This window comes from Talaromyces atroroseus (genome assembly GCF_001907595.1).
Source record: "Talaromyces atroroseus strain IBT 11181 chromosome Unknown scaffold_4, whole genome shotgun sequence".
NCBI lineage: Eukaryota > Fungi > Ascomycota > Eurotiomycetes > Eurotiales > Trichocomaceae > Talaromyces > Talaromyces atroroseus.
In genome coordinates, this window is record NW_017971436.1 from 805,135 (window position 1) to 822,987 (window position 17,853).

A 17,853-nucleotide genomic window follows, 5' to 3' on the forward strand; every position below is an offset into this window, starting at 1 on the left:
TGAAAAACGTGCATCTCACAGGGGAAAAAAAGAACAGAGGGGAAAGTTAGAAATCACGGAGTTCTGGATTTTAATCCCTTGTTATTATTTGTATCAATCAACATTAGGCGGGGTCGTGTTCCTGGAGGTGTTATGGAGGAATTTTGCTTTTTCTTTTTTCAAAGCCAGGGGGTTTCAAACTTCTTATGTGTTTCTTTATATTCTCTTTTCTATGGTATCTTCTTCTGTACAAAACCTTTATTTTTACTCCCCCTTTTCTTCCAGACTCTGATTTTGATGTATTGCCCTAGTCTGTCTCTGAAGTAGAGAAATCTAAATCTAGATTCTACCTCATTCATCGACAAGACGCAGCTTCGTTACAAAGTTCTATTCTATTCCCCTAATAGTAGAAAACAGTTCTTTGACTTACCCTTTGATGGCAACCAAACCGAACTGCGAAATGTATGTTCGGAGTGAAGCTCACATGGAGTGGGTAATAAAGAACGCATTCATTTCCATACTGCGAAACACTTATTATACACACATCAAAAATTTCCTCAAACATTTCTTGCGAAAAGAAAAAATTCAACTTGTCATGTCATGAATGAGCCGAGCGTATAAGAATCATTCAAGATCTGATTCGTCCCCCTTTTGTTCATTTTTGTGAATATTCTGTGTGAAAAAAAAGAGGTACATGAAAAGCTCAAAATTGAGTAGACAAAAGAAGAAGGTAGATAATGTACAAGAACAAAAATTTGTGAACCAGTCATAATAAACAAACTCTGTTTGCTGCGCCAGAAGTTAATACACGCCCATGAAAAGAAAAGGAAAAAAAACTTTGATCATTGAGTTCCGGTAACGCCTGGTCTTGAACTCATGTTGGAAATGGAACGCCTGTAATAAGCAAGAGCAGTACGCAGGGTGGATGGTGTAGGATAGCCAAGTGTCGACAACGACGCGAAGGAGAAAAAACATGGTTTTCGAGTTTGGTTAGGCGCGCGATTTCGGTTTCGCCAACATATTCAAGCGACTCAAACTGAGAATACTGTTCTTCTTGGATGCGGTGCCTGGAGTGCCAAGCTGACTGCGATTTGCTGTCATGCGCCGGGGGGTGATAACGGGACGAGATTTGACGGGACTAGGACTGACGGGGTTCATTTTCATGGGGCTAGCCTTCAGTCGCTTGGCATTTCGCTGTTCGCCCGTAGAGTGCTGTTCGATAGGAGGGATGTTCTCGATGTCGTCTTCATCATCGCTGATATCTGCGCGCTGGCGTTTCTTGTTGTTGATACCGTGAGGTACCGCAAGCAGATTAGCCGACGGGCTCTTCAAATTCTTGGCTGGCGATGGGCCTGATTTCAAAGTTTCCCCGGCTGTATGGACGTTTGCCTTCTTTCTCGGGTCCTCGCGCTGGCGTTTCTCGTTTGAGATGCCGTGTGGTACTGTTGGCAGCTTGTGAAATGGACCAGCCTGGGCATGAGACGGGGAAAAGCTCGACTTTGGAGATGGAGAAGCAACTTGAAGATGATCTTTCTCGCTCTCATGTTTACGCTCTTTATTCGGAATACCATGAGGTATGGCTGGTATGGACGAAAGAGGACTGCTTGGTTGAGAGGTGGTTATAGACTCTCGGACACGTCGAATAGTCGGCGTGTCGATGGCTTCCTTTTCGGGTGTCATTGTTTGCGGAAGAACAGGGTACACAACGTCAGAGCTAGAGGCAATAACTTTAGATGTAAATTTGATAGGCGATGGTGTAGCCTGTGAGAGCTCGTGGCGAGATTTTGTGCTTGATGTAAACTCAACCCGCTTTTTGGGAGAGGGAGTCTGGTCAACACCACCAAACGATGCAGTAGGGAGATTTTCAAGGTTGATTTCGGGATTGAAGCTGGATGTTGCAATGTGCGTTCCTGCAGCAATCTTTGCCGGGTCATTGGAGAAAAGAGGCTGATGGCGTCTCAAAATCGACTTCAAATTACCAAGGCTTGGAATTGACTTCTTGAGTCTGGGGTTGAACTCTGTCTTTGGTGTTTGCGGCACTGCCAGACGAGATGCTGGGGAACGTGCCATAGAAGGAATCATAGAAACCTTGGAAGGTCTTGCAGATGCAAAGCGCGCAGCTGAGGATCTAGTAGGAGTCATGAGGGAGCCGCTGCGGAAAGTGGACCTGGTAGGCTGAATGGCCATTTTCTTTGGAGTAGCAACGTTTCCTGGTATGCGAGTTGTGGATGTCTCTTGAGTTTCAGTTCGTTTCATGCGTTTAATCCCACTCACCGGGGTCTTCGAAGGCGAAGCTTTCGTTTCAGAGTCATCGAGGAATGCCTTTGAGCTCTTTCGTTTCAGAGTCTGCCTGACAGGAGTAAAACGACTGGGCTGTGCTCGGAAAGAAGATGCATGTCCAGCAATGGAATCCATTTTCTTGAACTGTGCCATATGAGCGTCACTGAAACGGCCTGCCTTTCCTTTGGGTTTGGCAATTTTTCTTCCTTCCACAATCTGGTCTGCGTCCTGCTCCTTTCTTTGCTGTTCACCGCGATCCAGTATCATCTGTGCCTTAATCCTCGCAACGTCCTCACGAACGCTCTCCATCAGCTTGCGTGCCTCTTCGCTGAGCTGAGCGTCATCACTCGCAAATTTGAACCCGAATTTTGATGGAGTACCCAGATTACTTGGAGGCGAGGATATGACTTTGGAAGGTGTGTTGGTAACAATGTTCTCTTTGATAATGTTTCCATTCGCATCACGCTGGACAGGGTGGAAACCAAGCACCAGACCAGAATCTGGCTGCTTGGTTGTGCTTTTCTGCACTTTACTGGGGTGCATTTCTTCTCGAGCAGGTAGCGCGCTACCAGCAGTCGAAGGGGTTTTCATACCTCGTTTGCTGTTAGACGATAGACCGAGTGACTTCCTCAAGGGTGAGTGATTGCTCTGTGGGGTGGTCGCTATTTTGGCCTCGGCGTCTTTGGTTTTGGTCTCGTCATTTTCAGCGACAGGTGCAAGTTTGACGGGGGTTGTTGTGGGAACCGCGGGGAATTGGTCCTGTTTGTCCTGTTTATTAGCAAAGATAATAGTAAACAAAGGCGAGAGAACGAGGTAGACTGACCTCGGTGACTGGAGTCTGGCCTCTCAGGCGAGCTGAGCGACGCGGCATTCTGACGTCGCGGAATGCCCTAGATGGCAGTGTGTGTTCAGGCGTTGAAGAGGCAGCTAGAGTTGCATGCAAGGTTGTTTTCCTCTCCTGCAATTAATCACCCAGGAACAGCTTTGATTGAAGTTATCGACTGCGAGTAGCGGTGGCGTTGCCCGGCGGTTGCGCTCAACAGTTGTTGCCCGTGACCAAAACAAATAGAAGACGCGCCAAACTCGATGCGGCTTGGTGCAGCTTGACGTCAGCTGAGTCTCCACTCTTGAATTCGTGAGGTTATTTGCACTTCGTATCATTCAATCAGTTAATCATTTACGACGTCGAGGCATTTCATGTGAGAAAAGAGTTCTATTGCGTATAATCATTCTGCAACTACCTTTTATGCTAGGATCCCCTTCTACCAACTCGCCCCATGCGAATTATAGACCAAATGGATAAGTCTCCTCGTGGCCCAAAGCCGTGCGTGGCTGCACCCTTTCAAGAGGATTCACTGCTGAGCTCCGATCGAACCAGACATATGCGTCCAGCTGATTGTGCAAATACGCCTGCGAGTAGTGCGAGATGCGCTCTGTGTCTGGGCGATAGATAACTCCTATAAAACGCTCTAGTCTCGGTGGCTCGTCGGCGAATGCCTTACGCAGCTCTGCATCAGCATAGCCCGGACGCAGGTCGAGCACAAAACTCGGAATTCCAGTGCTGTGCGCAACGTATTCCCAGCTATCCTGTCGCGACGGATTGACGTTCATTACCTCCATATCCTCATCCCATTCGTGGGCTGCTGCAACTGTCCCGGTGTGCGTTCCGCATCCGATGATAGCAACGTTCTCGCGGCCATACCTCTCACGGCAGAGTTGGCCAATATTGACTTCTTTACGTCGTTGGCCCATGCTCGTATAGCGAGCATCTCCCACGTGGGAATTATGCGCCCATACTATGGCCTTGCTATTGGGATGATGGAACTGGAATAACCTGTCCAAAGTATCGAACATGTGTGTGTCGCGTTGTGTCCACGAGCTTGCCGAGCTGTAGTACATTGCTTTATAGTACTTCTCTGCGTCCCGCACCACATGAGCGTTCTGCTCGGCACTATGGAACTCCTCGCCATCGTGTTCGGATGCGGTGTAATCCAAGCGATACTGAAGCAATTCCTTTAGCATCTGGACAACCTTTGATTCACAGTTCTCCATTCCTTGCAATGCGGCAAGTCCATAGGATGCCGGGTCCTCCATCCAGGGTTGGAGACAGCCGTATCGTTTGCGGGCACTCTTGCCGAGTTCAGGGTCCACTCGGTCAAGGTATTCAGTCACAGACCTGATTGATGTTCCCATGCTGTAGAGGTCCAGTCCGTAGAAACCAGTTCTCTCCTCTAGTGGTACCTTGGCGTTCCTGTCGCGCATCCATTCCACAAGGTCCTGCATCTCGCGATTCCTCCACATCCAGGTCGGGAATCGTTTGAAAGGCTCAACTGTGCTTTTGGCTTTGCCTCCGATGCGTGCCTTGGGTCCAGGACGAAGCCGTACATAGCGATCAATAGCCTCGGCATCGGGCCAGTCGGCTTCGAGCGCGACCATGTTGAAGCCATGGTGATCGACCAGATGCTTCGTTATTTCTGCTCGAGCACTGTAGAACTCCGACGTGCCATGGCTGCCATCGCCGAGCAGGACGACTCTGTAGTTGCGGAACGAGTCGAACATCTGGCCAAACAAGGGGTCTCTGATCTCTGGTAACGGCTTGGCCGCTGCCTGCACCAGTTGGGTTAGCTGTGCTGCCATATTTGCTAAGTTCTTATTAAATCGATGAATTAGCTAGACATTTCAATCATAGAACTAGTGAGGTGTCAGAATAACAAAAGAGAAATGTTTCTTCTGTCACGTCTATATTCATATGGATTCGCCGCCTCTTCTGCTGCAAATCCCGGGCATGAGATCATCCGTCCGTCAACTGCCACAACTGCGCTGCCAGTCATGGTGACTTCACAAAAGGAACGAGAAAACATATAATCATTATTGGCTTTTTGCCTCTTTATGATTTTCTCTCTTTCTTTCAGCCTTGACAGGAAAAGAAGAATGTAGCTTGGCTCATGCAAACGCTGGAGCGCATGATATGTTCAGCTGCGAAGAGCACTCTGCCTTCTCGTACAACAATAACAACAGTAACCACCCTCACCATCAGAACCATGGGAACTAGAGCGTACAGCTCAGATCTCTCAACGGCAGCACGACTGAGCCGCTTCGAAAAAGCCATGGAGTCGCTTTATGGAGGCTTTGCAGACATCCAGGAACCTGAAAAATGGACACCGCCACCCAACTCAGGCGGCCATCGCGGTCGATACCTATGGACTGATGCATTTGGAGTCATAAACTTCCTGACCTTGTATCAGGAGCATTCGAAGATAGCCTCAGCAGCAGGCTCGGCGGCGGCTTCGGGGTCAACACCGGGATCAGGCCGAGCGTCAGCGACGGCGACGGGAGAGAATACTAGTACCACTAGCAATACTGCTGATAAGTACCTAACCCTAGCACGCCGTCTGGTCGACACGGTGCACGATGTACTCGGCAGGACCAGAGACGGCAAAGCACGACTCCCCGGGGCCTCGGACGAGACGCCTCTAGGAGGAGGACTGCGGATCGGAAAGCTGGATGAACTAGGAGTCGATGGCGACGGACAGTACCATCACTACTTGACCATCTGGATGTTTGCGCTGAATCGTCTGTCGCTCGCTACGGGCGATCCGACGTATAATAGACAAGCTATCACGCTGGCCAAAGCGATCCATCCACGATTCTTCGTCAATAGAACGTCTACTCGCCCGCGCATGGTGTGGAAAATGAGCATGGATCTATCGATAGCCCTTGTGTCGTCAGAAGGAAATCTGGATCCGATTGATGGATACGTTGTTTATAGGCTGCTTCAGGCGTCGGCTATGGAGATGAATGATTCCACGGTTGGTGGGTTGGACGAAGAGATTGCCGATTACAAGCGGGTTATGGAGCGTAAAGGCGAACATTTTGTGTCTGCTGATCCGCTAGACCTTGGTATGACTCTGTGGACATGCCACTGGTTTTCTGATAGAGAGAAATGGGCGGCGAGGCTGGCAGAGAGATGTTTTCAACAAATATGTAGTCCTCCCTCCCCCTGCAGAGTTGTATGGCATTGCAACCGAACCTTGTGTGTTTTACTAATTCCCTGGCTGAAAATAAAATCAGACGAACTTTTCGAAATGGACCGCTACCTCGCACGCAGCATCAAATATCGGCTCGCGTTTCGCGAATTCGGCACCAGTCTCGGAATTGGCTGCCACTATGATAAATCCTCGGACAAAGAACGGGCTGCTGACGTACGAAAATACTCAGACTCGATCATTGAATCGTGGGAACCTTATATGGCACAGTCCCTGAAGGACGAGGGTGTCTTGACAGCGGATGATTTGCGGCCTATTACTAGGGTTATGTATTCGTCGGCTTTGATTCCGGGTGGTGAGTCTATTTGAAACTTGTAGAAGCGATCTCTTCACTTTTGCTAATGAACTGACATCTAGCATTTCGCACTGGCTATCTTGGGCCGGAGCCCAAGACAATTCCGTAGACCTGCCTCGCTTCGAGATTTTATGTATAAAACTGGTTCAGAAGAAACGTGGCCTGGGAAAATACTAAAACGCACTGTACTGAATACACAGACTACTGTTCAGTTGACGTGCATACATACTACATAGGGACAAATCAAGGACCAAGGACAGAAGATCGACGCGTATGAAATATACAAGTATTATATCAGGCGGAGCGATGCCGTATATAAAAAAAGGCAAAACAGTCGCTTTCAATACCCATAAGGGTAGATGATGTTGATGCTGATGCTGTTGCTGCTATTCTAAACGCACAGCTGGTTCATATCCAGGTATCCCAATCATATCCGCCCACGACGGAAGACTTCGAGGAAGAATATATGTAATATAGACGACAGCGAGTGAGATGAGTAGACCAGATAGCTTGAGACATGTCAGCTTTGTTTCTTTTTTCAAGGAAAAAGCAGAACTCACCTTTTCCACCCACGTATGAAACCAAATGGCCGTCATGAAGAGCATCCACCAACTCAACCCAATGATAGTCCAGACAAACCTCGAGGCATATATCAAAACGAGATTGCTATTTGATGGAATTTCACCGTCCGAGTCGTCTTTATTACTGTTGATGGTATTCTCATCAGTATTCTCTGACGCATTAGCAGCTACACTACGGAACGGAGACGTAGCGGACGTCCCCAACGCCTCAAAGGCCAGAAACGAGCTCCCTAAGACAAGCATAAAAACATGCCCGCTCACATCATGCCCGCCCATCCACGACCCGCCGGCAGCCTTACACGCTGCCGCCGTAAGAATAGCCTTGATTCCCTCCCAGGCAACATCGCCAGTCGACAGCGACGACAACCGCTCACATTTCCCTCCAGTAAGCACAAAAGTGCGATCGATTATCGCCGGCCCAAAAAACCACTGCGTCGTCAAAAACCAGGCACCTGTAACCAAGCAATAGCGCAGTAGCGCCTGCGCCGTTCTTTTCCCGCGCAGATTAGCCGGTGCTTTCGTGTAATACGGTCGAGTTAAGAGCAAAGTCAGGAAAGCGATTGTCGTCCAGGCCCAGCCGACCTTGACAAAGTATAGGTTGAAGATATTGTTTTTTCGTGCGAAGTAGTTGACTGGATGTGTATGTTGTTGTTGTTTTTCGGCAGTGGTTGCGATGGTCTTCGGATCTCGCGATTGACGTGCCGTGGGGGAAATTACCGAGTATATGGAGCCGAGTAATAGTGTGAGAGGGTATATCGCCAGCACAGTTACTGGTGGATGTGTTTTTGGGCTGGGATTGTTGCTACCTTTACCCTGGGAAGAAGGGGAGCCACTGCGTGAAACTGCCATGATGTGCGCAAAATAACGCAATAGAAAAGACGTGAAGAGATTGTCAACGTAAAAAGGAATTTGGAGGCATTCGTATATACATTCGGTTTTTCAGGAGTAAAATCGGTAATCCATGTAAGGAGAAGATAACGCAATGCTGTGCGAGGGCGGACTGGACGATGAAAAAGAACTCTCGGGCAAGCTGGGCAGATGACGTCGGTTGACGATGGGCCGCGGTCATGTGATACAGAAACAAGATAGATCAGATACTTATTACTTTGTAGAATTGTTAGAAGAATGAAAATAAAAAATATCTTAAAAATGAATGCATTATTTCTATTATGCTGCTAATTCTCTGCCTATAACATTAGGGGTCGGAATATTCACGTTACGACCCCTATGATTAGGTATCTTTGTACATAAAAGCAATGTATTTTCAAAGTTTGATGTCTACAGCTTCAAAAGGAGTGTAGACCTAAGCGGCAAGTTGCGCGACGAGTTGCCAACGTAGACCGTCTTGGTGTAGTTGGTGACAACCCAGTTTTGTTTGGCAACGTCCCAGTTGGACACATCTCGACGTGTCAAGGTAGTACTCCACTGAGTCTCCTCGCCAGGCTGCAAAGTAAGACGAGTGAATCCACGAAGTACTTTGGGTGCGTCATCAGGACCGCCAAGGGAGACGTAGAGCTGAGGAACCTCGTCTCCGACAACGGCACCTGTGTTCTTTACAGTAACAGTGACTTTGGCGACGGTGTCGTATAGAGCTGGGTTACCACCTGGACCACCACCAGCAGGGTTGATTTTCTGCGCTGAGCCGTCTTGAGCGCCAGCGGGCACATATTTGGATGTTGGCCAGCCGTAGTGCGGATCACCAGAGGCAGCTTTGAGGTTCGTAGAGGTGATCCATGGGTATATAAAGGCTTCAATGCGCCTGATGTAGTCAGGGAATAGGTAGGCCGTGGCATTCAGAACAGTGCCCAACACAGGCGCTGACTTCGTCGTACCATTGAACGGTACGTAAGGGGGCGCAGGTATAGTCTGGACTTGAAGATCTGAGAATGAGAAGGTGCTGTAACTGAGACCATAGCCGAATTCGTAGGTGGGAGTGATGTTGGCTTTGTCAAAATGTCGGTAATCAATAAAGATACCCTCCGTAAAGTTCTGCTGGGGAGCACTTTCTCCTTCGTTGGGAACGTAGAGAATATCTGTGCCCCAGTCTGAACGCTTCTTGCCCCATGTGAAGGGGGTCTTGCCTCCAGGGTTCACGGTGCCATAAAGAACGTCAACAAGCGAGTTGCCGCTCTCCTGTCCAGGTATACCATTCCACAAAACAGCAGTGATGTTGGGATGGTGCACCCAGTCTTCGATGAGGACAGGTCCCACGGTATGCAAGACTACAATCGTGTTGTTGCATTCGCCGGCAACGGCGTCGATCATAGCTTCACCATTTTTCCACAATGTCAAGTTGTTGCGATCGCCCCAATTGTTGTCGACCTCAATGTATCCTTCCCCGGAGTCGGCGTTGGCAAATACGATGCAAGTCCTATGAAATGAAGAATAGGTTAGACTTCTAGTTTTCTTTCCTTCTTTCGAACGTGTGTGGTACTTACGAAGCCTGACTAGCAATGGTCTTAGCCTCATCAATGGCACCGCTGTCAGTGATAGCAGTAAAGGCACCTCCATTCTTGACCACTTCAGCTGAGATAGCCTGTTCGGGGGTGACCAAGTAAGGGAAGTTGTCGCTACCACTACCCCATCCCATGGCCAGAGTGCCATTGTCACAGCCACGGTCAGAGCAGCTATTGACACCGTCAATGTTGGCGCCTGCATCCTCTCCGAAGATGGCAACGTATTTCTCCCTGCCCGTCAATGGAAGGGCAGCATTAACATTTTTAAGGAGGACGGCACTACGGCTGCCAATCTCGCGCACGACCTGGGCGTGGTTCGCGCGGACATCAACATGCTGATTGATCTGCTTGTAACCCTCACCGGCGTAGTAGTATTCGTTGCCGTAGGTATCAAGTGTCCAGGAGTCAAAGTTGATAGGAACCTGGTTGGTATCCCGGCCAACCTTGTAGAAAGCAGACATGATACGGACTGCCATGTCATCAACACGCCACTCGGGAACGGTGCCATTAAGCACAGCAATTGTCAAATTGGCGCCCCAAAAACCAGTTCCAGAGTTGAAAGCTACATCTCCCGGCATATCCATATCGGTACCGGCAAGAGTATCGCCAACACCAGCGTGCTGGCCACTCCAGTCAGTCATGACGAATCCTTGGAAGCCAAGTTCTCCTTTAAGCAGGTGATTTAGTGTGTAACTGTTGGAGCAGGCGTAGCTGTTGTTAATCTGGTTATAAGAGCACATAACCGAGCCAACGCCTGCCCTGACCGCATCGGCAAACGGCCACAAGTACAACTCATGCATAGTCTTGTCGTCAATGTTCTCGCTGATAGAGTCGCTGATGGTGTAGTTTTCCTGGGAACCTTGGCGGAAATGCTCTTGTTCGTATCCAATGAAATGTTTTGCGCAAGCAATCACACCGGCGTCTTGGATTCCATTGATGGTGTATGCCATCATCTGGCCCGTAAGGACGGGATCGGGGGCAAACCCTTCCCAGTTGCGGCCTCCTTCAGGGACCCGTCCCAATGGACCGGCGACAGGGCCGAGTTGCACGTCAACACCTTTTCCACGATGTTCTTCCCCCATTGCTTTGCCCCGGAGATAGGCAAGATTGACATCCCAGGTAGCGCCGACATTGATACCGCCGGGGAACGCAGTGTTGTAATCAGCTAAACGGGCGTTGTCAGTCAATTTTCTCATTGTCTATCATCAGGCCCAAGGTTTTGTGGGTTCAACATACTGTCGCGAACACCGAGCGGCGAGTCTTGCATGCAAAGACTACGGAAGTTCTTCCTAGGAATGCTTCCACTATTTCCCACGCATTGTCCGGATTCCCACCTGCCAAGCATTAGCATTTATTTGTAGCGTTGAATTGCTACGGCCAACATACCCAATACCAGTCGTCAGATTGATCTTCTCCAGCAATGTCAATTCCGAGACAAACGCGACGGCCTTTTGGTAGGCCTCAGCCCATTCCCCAGCACCATTGGCCCACGGCGAGGGGTATGAAGGAGGGGAGTGATACTGGCAAGAAACAAGGTCAGTCCATTGTGCCGCTCAGCTGTTTGCATCAAGGAGCTACCGGCTGGGCACTCACCTCGGCATTGGCGATTCCTGCAGCACCCGCAGCTAGGGCAACCAGCCAGGCGTCTCTCATGGTGATTGTGGATGACGAAACGAAGCTCCGGATAATTCAGAGCAGGGAGAGGAGGGGAAGGCCGTCATTTTATAACCCAACAGAAAAGCATGGCAAGCGCACTGTTCTGCTCCATTGCCCGTGCCATGCCGCCGTAGGGGGTGGGCGTGATCAGCAGGCAAGCCATACAGTGCTAGCTCCAGGAAGGTAAGGCGCTGCTCCGCGCGATGGGGTGGACCTGGAGTAACCCTGGCTTGCGATGCGCTGTTTTTCTCCGAATTGACTCGCTGGGTTAAGAGGTGGCGGAGTAGATTTCGCGCTCTTTTCGTATTTCTCTTGGTACTGTTGCTATCGCAGCTTCTTAAATGCGTGGTGTATTTCCTGCCAGATCTGGAGAAGGATACTGTAATTATGAATGCGGAGTGTGGGGTATCCGCGTACGGCGCCGTATTAGAAACGAACAACACCAGCGAAATGCCGTTTAAATACCGCAAGGCCGTACCGGCACTTGTACTGCGGTTACTCCGGCCTTAATGCTCAGGCTCTGTTCCGGGGGATCGGCAGTCGCTCTCCACCTGATAAATACAGTCTAGGAGAGAAGCCCGAATACGAGAGTGTCTATCCCTAGCAATAATCGTGCCATGTCCCTTTCCTTTATTCCACGTCCATCCAAGGTCAGCACGATAGATGCGACGGAGACATTAGGTATAACAATACATACCCTGTAGTACATAGAGGCATAGAAACCCCCCTGCCGATCTATCGTGGTCCCTTTTCCAATCTACAATTCCCGACACTCCGGGCTCCTCTCACCGCGTCAATTACCCAAACAGGCAATCCGTAAACCCTCTTCGGGTCCAAGCGATGACACCTCTCTTGCATATCCATAAATATGGGCAACTATACGGAGTACGCTCTGGAGTTAGTAAGCATTGGTCGTTGACTTGACTGCACTAAAAAAACCTCCGCACTTCCTAGACAATCCTTACGTACGTCCATCCGTGCCTTTGGAGTATGCCCATAATATACCCCGCGAATTTCTCTCTCATCCGTGCTCTACTACTTAATGCCACGCATGAGAAAACCCTGTCTTTGCGTTGTAAAATCTCCGCCTCAAATCTCCGCATCCAACCCCCCAAGTCTGACTTTAGGCTTTTGGCAGATAATTACGTAGTACTCCGTACGTGCTTGACTAAAAGTTTAAAGTTGACCGGAAGAATAGGGAAAGAAGAAGCTTGACTCGGTTGATGTAGTATTCGCTAGTGTTGATTCAGGTATGGTTGGCTTTGTCCTCCGCAGACTAGCAACTTAGGTCAGAGTCAAAAGTTTGATTAAAGGAAAAGAAGTATGCGGTAATTTTATACATACTTTGTAGTCTATACTAGCTCTATGTACAGAAGCGAGTTAATTGCGGTCTTGAATATCCGGTCCAGAGCCGGAATGACGCTATTTCGGAGATTGGTAGATATACATGGCATGCACATCGCAGGAGATTAGGTGTTGGTGCTTCTGCTTCGGCACTTGGGCCGGAATGTAAGCTGACCGGGACGTAATCCTTCCTGAGTACATGCTGGTTCGCACATATTTCAGATTTGATTGTGAAAAGGTCGTCACTGGTCACCGTGCGAGTCCGCATATCGTGTGGCTATACTGACTGGTATCCACCATGGACACGGACCTCAACAACTGGCAGATGAGTCTTGTATGCATGAGCCACAGACGTCAGAGAAACTCTGTCAGTTCATGAGGTGAGTGATGCGTCGTTGCTAATGCAATACAATGCAACGATAGCCGAACACTCGATTCCAAGAATTAGAAGATGCGAGTGAGAAAAGACAAAAGACCAGCCAAAATTGGCATGTTCAACTGCTAACAGACGCAGAGATGTCTCCACTAAGCTCATCCAAAATCTCAAACAGCAGATTGTTCCGCACCCGACAGCCAGCGGAATCCCCATCACGGAAACCGGGCCAAAGCCGCTGTTTGATAATGTTGATGTCCACCCCTCGAATATTGTATACATCAATCAAGTCCTGGGCAACCTCGCAGAGAGTTGTGTCCGCAGAACTGTCAGATTTAGGCCACTTGGTCGTGGATTCGGGTCCGCAGTCACATAGAGACGCAATGGAAGGCATCTTGGCGCTTTGGTTTGTCTGATGCTGAATCGCTGTGGGTTCAACAGACATCACCTCAGATGGTTCCCGACAAGATCCACTTTGACAGTTTGGAATCTGTGCACAGGAACCATCAACTGATTTCGATAACTGGGGTGAACATGACTTGGCAGTATTCGTAGTGGCAGGGGTTTGGCTTGGCGAAGCCTTAAGACGAGGAATGGCTATTTTCTCTCCCGCTGCTGCAGTACGATGCGACTCGTCCTTCAAGAAATCCTCCAGAAAGTCAGGGGTGATGCCCACTCGATGTAATAATAGACTGCGTAGCTTTGCATTTTCTGCCTCAAGTTTCTGGATTGCAATGAGATGCTCGATTTCGCGTTGCTGCGCTTGCGCATTGCAGACCGCTACCTTTTGCTCGAGTTCCTCGATGTACTGCTGTTTTCTGGCACGGCTTTTCCGCTGGTTCTCTCGCACTCTCGCGAGGCGATTCGACCTCTAAACAAGAACGTTATCTATCACGCAGTCTCTTTTGGATGGGAGTACAAGTCGACAGCGTACCTCATCTGTGTGTTCGGGTCTAAGGCTCATTTTTGTGATTGTCTGGGAGACGCCTGGAAGCTGCTGTAGGCCGGAGTCAAAAGGCTTCAAGCACGTTTATCATTGAATCCGCCATCGTATTCTCGTCCAATCAGAGCAGGCCATCTCCCGGTGAAAGCTGAAACAGGCTATGCCTATCCCGGCTAGTATTGCCGTGTCGATCTACAAAATATATCCGATTCAACATATTTCAGCGTTCCCCTTTGTAGTCAGACAACTGTACCTCGCTCGTAGTCACAGTGTTTCTAATAGTTTGTATGACGTTTCACCTGTCAAAGGCTTATTTATGACAAGCAACATAGCGCTCGCGAATTGGGTGTCGGCCGTTTCCGAAAACGGCCAATCAGAACGAGCGTACGCATAGCCCGAAATAGGAAACACAGGATATTGAGCCTAACCGCACCAGGAAACGCTCGCCCGGATGAGGAAAGCGACGTGTCGACGTCACGGCCGCAACGGTTGTCCGAGGCAGGAGCCACCCCAGAGGCGCCGCGCTCTTTCTTCTAGCTTCATCTTTGCGACTCCGCATGCTTCATTGGTAATGCTTCACATCAATTGGTGTAGCTCACTGAATACACAATTATCACCATGGTGAGCACAAGACACCACCCAAAGGACTTCCCTGCTCCTGCGACGCCCTCGAGCACAGCAAACGACAGCTCCAAGTATGTCGTGAAGTCGCCATCAGCAGTTAGCGGCGGTCCTCGAAAAGGCGTCCACACACCCTCAATAATCATTCTGCTCTGGCTGCTGATTTCTGTTCCGCTCGTCCTGTGGGATACCGGCTATGTCCTCTTGCGACCACATACTATGCCCGGGGGGAAATTCCACTCGCCCATTTGGTCGCCCTACGCGCTCTATGGAACTATTGACTACGTCTATGGATGGCCTGCCTTTGACGCGAAAAATGGCTTTACTGCGGCCCAGGGACTTTTGAATTTGTTTGAGACGGCTGCTTATATTTTCTACCTCGCTGTCATATATGTGTGCGGCACCACAGCGACTAGTTCTGGCCGTATCTCGACAAAGAAGGTTAATAAGGGCCTGCAGTGGTTTTTGTTTGAGGAAAAAGTGGTTCCTGGGCGCATTGGATCGTTTGCGCTTCTTGTTGCCTATGCTGCTAGTGTTGCCACTTTTAGCAAAACAATTCTATATTGTTAGTATTCTCTTCTCAGAGTATTTGGTTCTCACTGACTGTGTTTGTTTGCAGGGCTCAATGAGTTGTTTTCCGGCTTTGCAAATATCGGTCACAACAGTCTTTCCAACTTGATCTTCTTGTGGATTATTCCCAAGTAAGTTTGGTTCCGATCGCACCCAATAATTCATGTTTGAGATTTAGTGTTTAACTCTTTAAATAGTGGTATGTGGATCGTCTTTCCAGCATATATGATCTATGTGTTTGGAGGTGAGCTCTTGTACGCGCTGGAGTCCTCGACTCCCCGGCCAGTAAAAGCTGGTCGTCCCAAAAATCCCTAAACTGGTAATCATCAGACGATTTATTTACTAGTTACGCAGCAGTTGTGTTCCTTCATTGACTTTTTATACGGGCTTTTGTTTGTTGCCCTACTGCGCAAAAATAATACTCTTGGTGTTTCTTACACTTCTAGAAGATTGTGACAAGAGCCACAGTTTTTATATTGGCAATGATAGGATGTGTCTATGCTGTACTGTACATAGCTTTCTATATAAAAGGAAAAAGGGGCTGACGAAAATTGTCATCTATCATCTACCAGGGTGACACGCCATAAGCACCCACCATCTTCCCTACATCCGCGTCTCTCTCCCCTTTGACGGTAGCAGCGATAATACCTCCACCAACATGCGGCTCACGGGCGCCTCTAGCCCGGAGAGAATCCGGATCGTTCGTCAAGTTAGTTGCGTTGAGACCAGGATCAGCTGAGAAAACCTTGAAGTTCCTCCCCTCCAAGCCCAAGATATGCGAATACTGCACCATAATCATATTCAGCGCCGCCTTGCTAGCCCGATATTCCGTCCCTGCCGGTCGATAATACGGCGAATTCTTGTCAGAAGCACCCGTGATCGACCCCAGACTCGAACTGACGAACACCAACCGCGGCTCATCCGACTTTCGAAGCAGAGGCAGAAACGCCTCCGTCACACTCGCCGCGCCCACGACGTTAGTAGCCAGGACACGGCGCAGGTTGTCGCGGACAACCGGATTGAAGTCGTTGATACCGGCGTTATTGACCAGGGCATCGAGGCGGCCGTATTTGGAAGATACGGCCTCGGCAGCGGCGTCAACGGATTTGTCGTCGTCCACATCCAGCTGGATTGTATCGAGTGTGCCCTTGATTTCCGGTAGGGACTGGAGGTCGGCCACTGCTTTTGCGCCTCTGTTGATGTTTCGGCTGCCGATTATTACGTGGTACGATGCTGAGCTTAGGACTAGGTTTTTGGCGGCCTCGAATCCGACGCCTTGGTTTGCACCTATGTAACAGTGGTCTGGTTAGGTATCTACTCTATAAGAGATAGGGATATGCAGGATGAATGTTACCGGTGATGAGAGTGATGATTTGCTTTGCTGCCATGATGTATATATATCTAGCGCTTGAATTCCCCAAACTTTCTCTGAACCAACAAACTTTAGGTAGCAGTAGGTATTCAAGGGTGACAAGGACTACTAATTTATACACCTAGCATTCAGCATTCAGCCGTACAGGCATGTCGGATTTTGCGGACATAAGAAGATCAATGACGGAATTAAGACTTCGTATAAGGGGTCCAAAGTTGGCACTAGAAGTAAAATCTGCAGCTTGAAGTGGAGCAGAAGAAACATCATCTAGTACAGTAGGATTGCGACGGCTTTGCAGCATTGGGTATCAATATCCAGGGTCTCTTAGGTCGCCGTAATCAGCCGTGCAACTCTTGGTTTCCTATCAAACCTTCAACTTTGTATATCTTGTGGGTCTTTATGTACTCTATGTTCTGTATGAATAAGAAGAAACCACTCTAGGCGGAGAATTATACAGTAAAGTGCATAAAGATTCTGTGAATTTGGCTTCGGGTCGATAAAAAGTTCACACATTCTTGAACCAAGGATGCTCCATAGCCTCCTCAGCAGTAATCCTTCGTGAAGGATCCAGGTTTGTCGTCCTCGTTACGACCTCGTGAAAATCCTCATCAGCATTATCCCACATCGAAAATGGCCTTCGAGGATTCCCAGCCGTAATAAACTCCTGAACAACGTCCAGCATAAGCTGTCTAAACTGCTGGCTATCCTCCTCCAGATGAGTCTGCACGAACCCAACCAACCCAGGGCCATCTGCAATGTGAGAAATCATGCGCCGTGCTATGATCTCTTCGGAAATTGCATCTTGATCATCAACCTGGAATATGATCTTTCGAAGCATGGTGAAGATGTTGTTTGCATGTAGATGGGCAAGTCCCGGCAACGCACCACGAAGAATCCGTCTTCGTGCTATATCTGAGAGGTTATCCTTCACAGCGAATTGCAGAAGGTCGCTGGCAAGATATTCATAAACAAAGAGAAGGTGCTCGGGAATGGTATCGTTGACCACCCTCAGATTGGGGCAATGGGCCAAGGACTGCTGCATTTCGAGCCGATATTCGAATTGGGGTATGATAGATATTTTTCAGGATGTATTTTTTCTTTTTTTTTCTATTTTCATCTCTTTGGTTTTTGGGGCAGGTTTAGTCCAGGTCTATCCAAGGCGATTATGATCGCGGCTTACCTGGCTAGATAAACACAACAGAGGGAGGGTGCTGTTCTTTCCTGCAGTAGCTCTTCGATCTGGTAAGTCTGACCGGAAAAGCTGCTCAGCTTCTGTTTCAAAGTTAACGGCTTCTGTAGCTCCATCATGGCAGATTTGTTTTTGTTGCTGATCCAAG

General features: G+C 48.9%; 9 protein-coding genes across 9 annotated transcripts; 2 read left to right on the top strand and 7 right to left on the bottom strand.

Annotated features, from left to right (window-relative positions):
- Positions 1-969: 969 nt before the first annotated feature.
- On the bottom strand, positions 970-3,130 carry UA08_04158 (hypothetical protein; the record flags this gene model as incomplete). Its single annotated transcript, XM_020266450.1, has 2 exons — positions 970-3,018; positions 3,083-3,130. 2 exons carry the CDS (start codon positions 3,128-3,130, stop codon positions 970-972), a joined length of 2,097 nt encoding a protein of 698 aa, XP_020120492.1.
- A 413-nt stretch (positions 3,131-3,543) lies between these two features.
- Positions 3,544-4,896, bottom strand: UA08_04159 (hypothetical protein; the record flags this gene model as incomplete). The annotated part of the gene is made up of 1 exon (XM_020266452.1): positions 3,544-4,896. One exon carries the CDS (start codon positions 4,894-4,896, stop codon positions 3,544-3,546), a length of 1,353 nt encoding a protein of 450 aa, XP_020120869.1.
- A 404-nt stretch (positions 4,897-5,300) lies between these two features.
- UA08_04160 (hypothetical protein) lies at positions 5,301-6,709 on the top strand (the record flags this gene model as incomplete). The annotated part of the gene is made up of 4 exons (XM_020266453.1): positions 5,301-6,159; positions 6,197-6,292; positions 6,331-6,600; positions 6,663-6,709. The coding sequence occupies 4 exons, from the start codon at positions 5,301-5,303 to the stop codon at positions 6,707-6,709; spliced, it is 1,272 nt and encodes a 423-aa protein (XP_020120868.1).
- Positions 6,710-6,986: 277 nt separating this feature from the next.
- Positions 6,987-8,030, bottom strand: UA08_04161 (hypothetical protein; the record flags this gene model as incomplete). Its single annotated transcript, XM_020266454.1, has 2 exons — positions 6,987-7,109; positions 7,161-8,030. 2 exons carry the CDS (start codon positions 8,028-8,030, stop codon positions 6,987-6,989), a joined length of 993 nt encoding a protein of 330 aa, XP_020120753.1.
- Positions 8,031-8,459: 429 nt separating this feature from the next.
- On the bottom strand, positions 8,460-11,290 carry UA08_04162 (Beta-glucosidase A; the record flags this gene model as incomplete). The annotated part of the gene is made up of 5 exons (XM_020266455.1): positions 8,460-9,552; positions 9,620-10,802; positions 10,874-10,971; positions 11,024-11,157; positions 11,231-11,290. The coding sequence occupies 5 exons, from the start codon at positions 11,288-11,290 to the stop codon at positions 8,460-8,462; spliced, it is 2,568 nt and encodes an 855-aa protein (XP_020120752.1).
- A 1,841-nt stretch (positions 11,291-13,131) lies between these two features.
- Positions 13,132-13,974, bottom strand: UA08_04163 (hypothetical protein; the record flags this gene model as incomplete). Its single annotated transcript, XM_020266456.1, has 2 exons — positions 13,132-13,881; positions 13,945-13,974. 2 exons carry the CDS (start codon positions 13,972-13,974, stop codon positions 13,132-13,134), a joined length of 780 nt encoding a protein of 259 aa, XP_020120751.1.
- Positions 13,975-14,571: 597 nt separating this feature from the next.
- UA08_04164 (hypothetical protein) lies at positions 14,572-15,459 on the top strand (the record flags this gene model as incomplete). The annotated part of the gene is made up of 3 exons (XM_020266457.1): positions 14,572-15,139; positions 15,194-15,275; positions 15,342-15,459. The coding sequence occupies 3 exons, from the start codon at positions 14,572-14,574 to the stop codon at positions 15,457-15,459; spliced, it is 768 nt and encodes a 255-aa protein (XP_020120750.1).
- Positions 15,460-15,709: 250 nt separating this feature from the next.
- Positions 15,710-16,532, bottom strand: UA08_04165 (hypothetical protein; the record flags this gene model as incomplete). The annotated part of the gene is made up of 2 exons (XM_020266458.1): positions 15,710-16,431; positions 16,499-16,532. 2 exons carry the CDS (start codon positions 16,530-16,532, stop codon positions 15,710-15,712), a joined length of 756 nt encoding a protein of 251 aa, XP_020120757.1.
- A 489-nt stretch (positions 16,533-17,021) lies between these two features.
- Positions 17,022-17,558, bottom strand: UA08_04166 (hypothetical protein; the record flags this gene model as incomplete). The annotated part of the gene is made up of 1 exon (XM_020266459.1): positions 17,022-17,558. The coding sequence occupies one exon, from the start codon at positions 17,556-17,558 to the stop codon at positions 17,022-17,024; it is 537 nt and encodes a 178-aa protein (XP_020120756.1).
- Between the last annotated feature and the right edge of the window lie 295 nt (positions 17,559-17,853).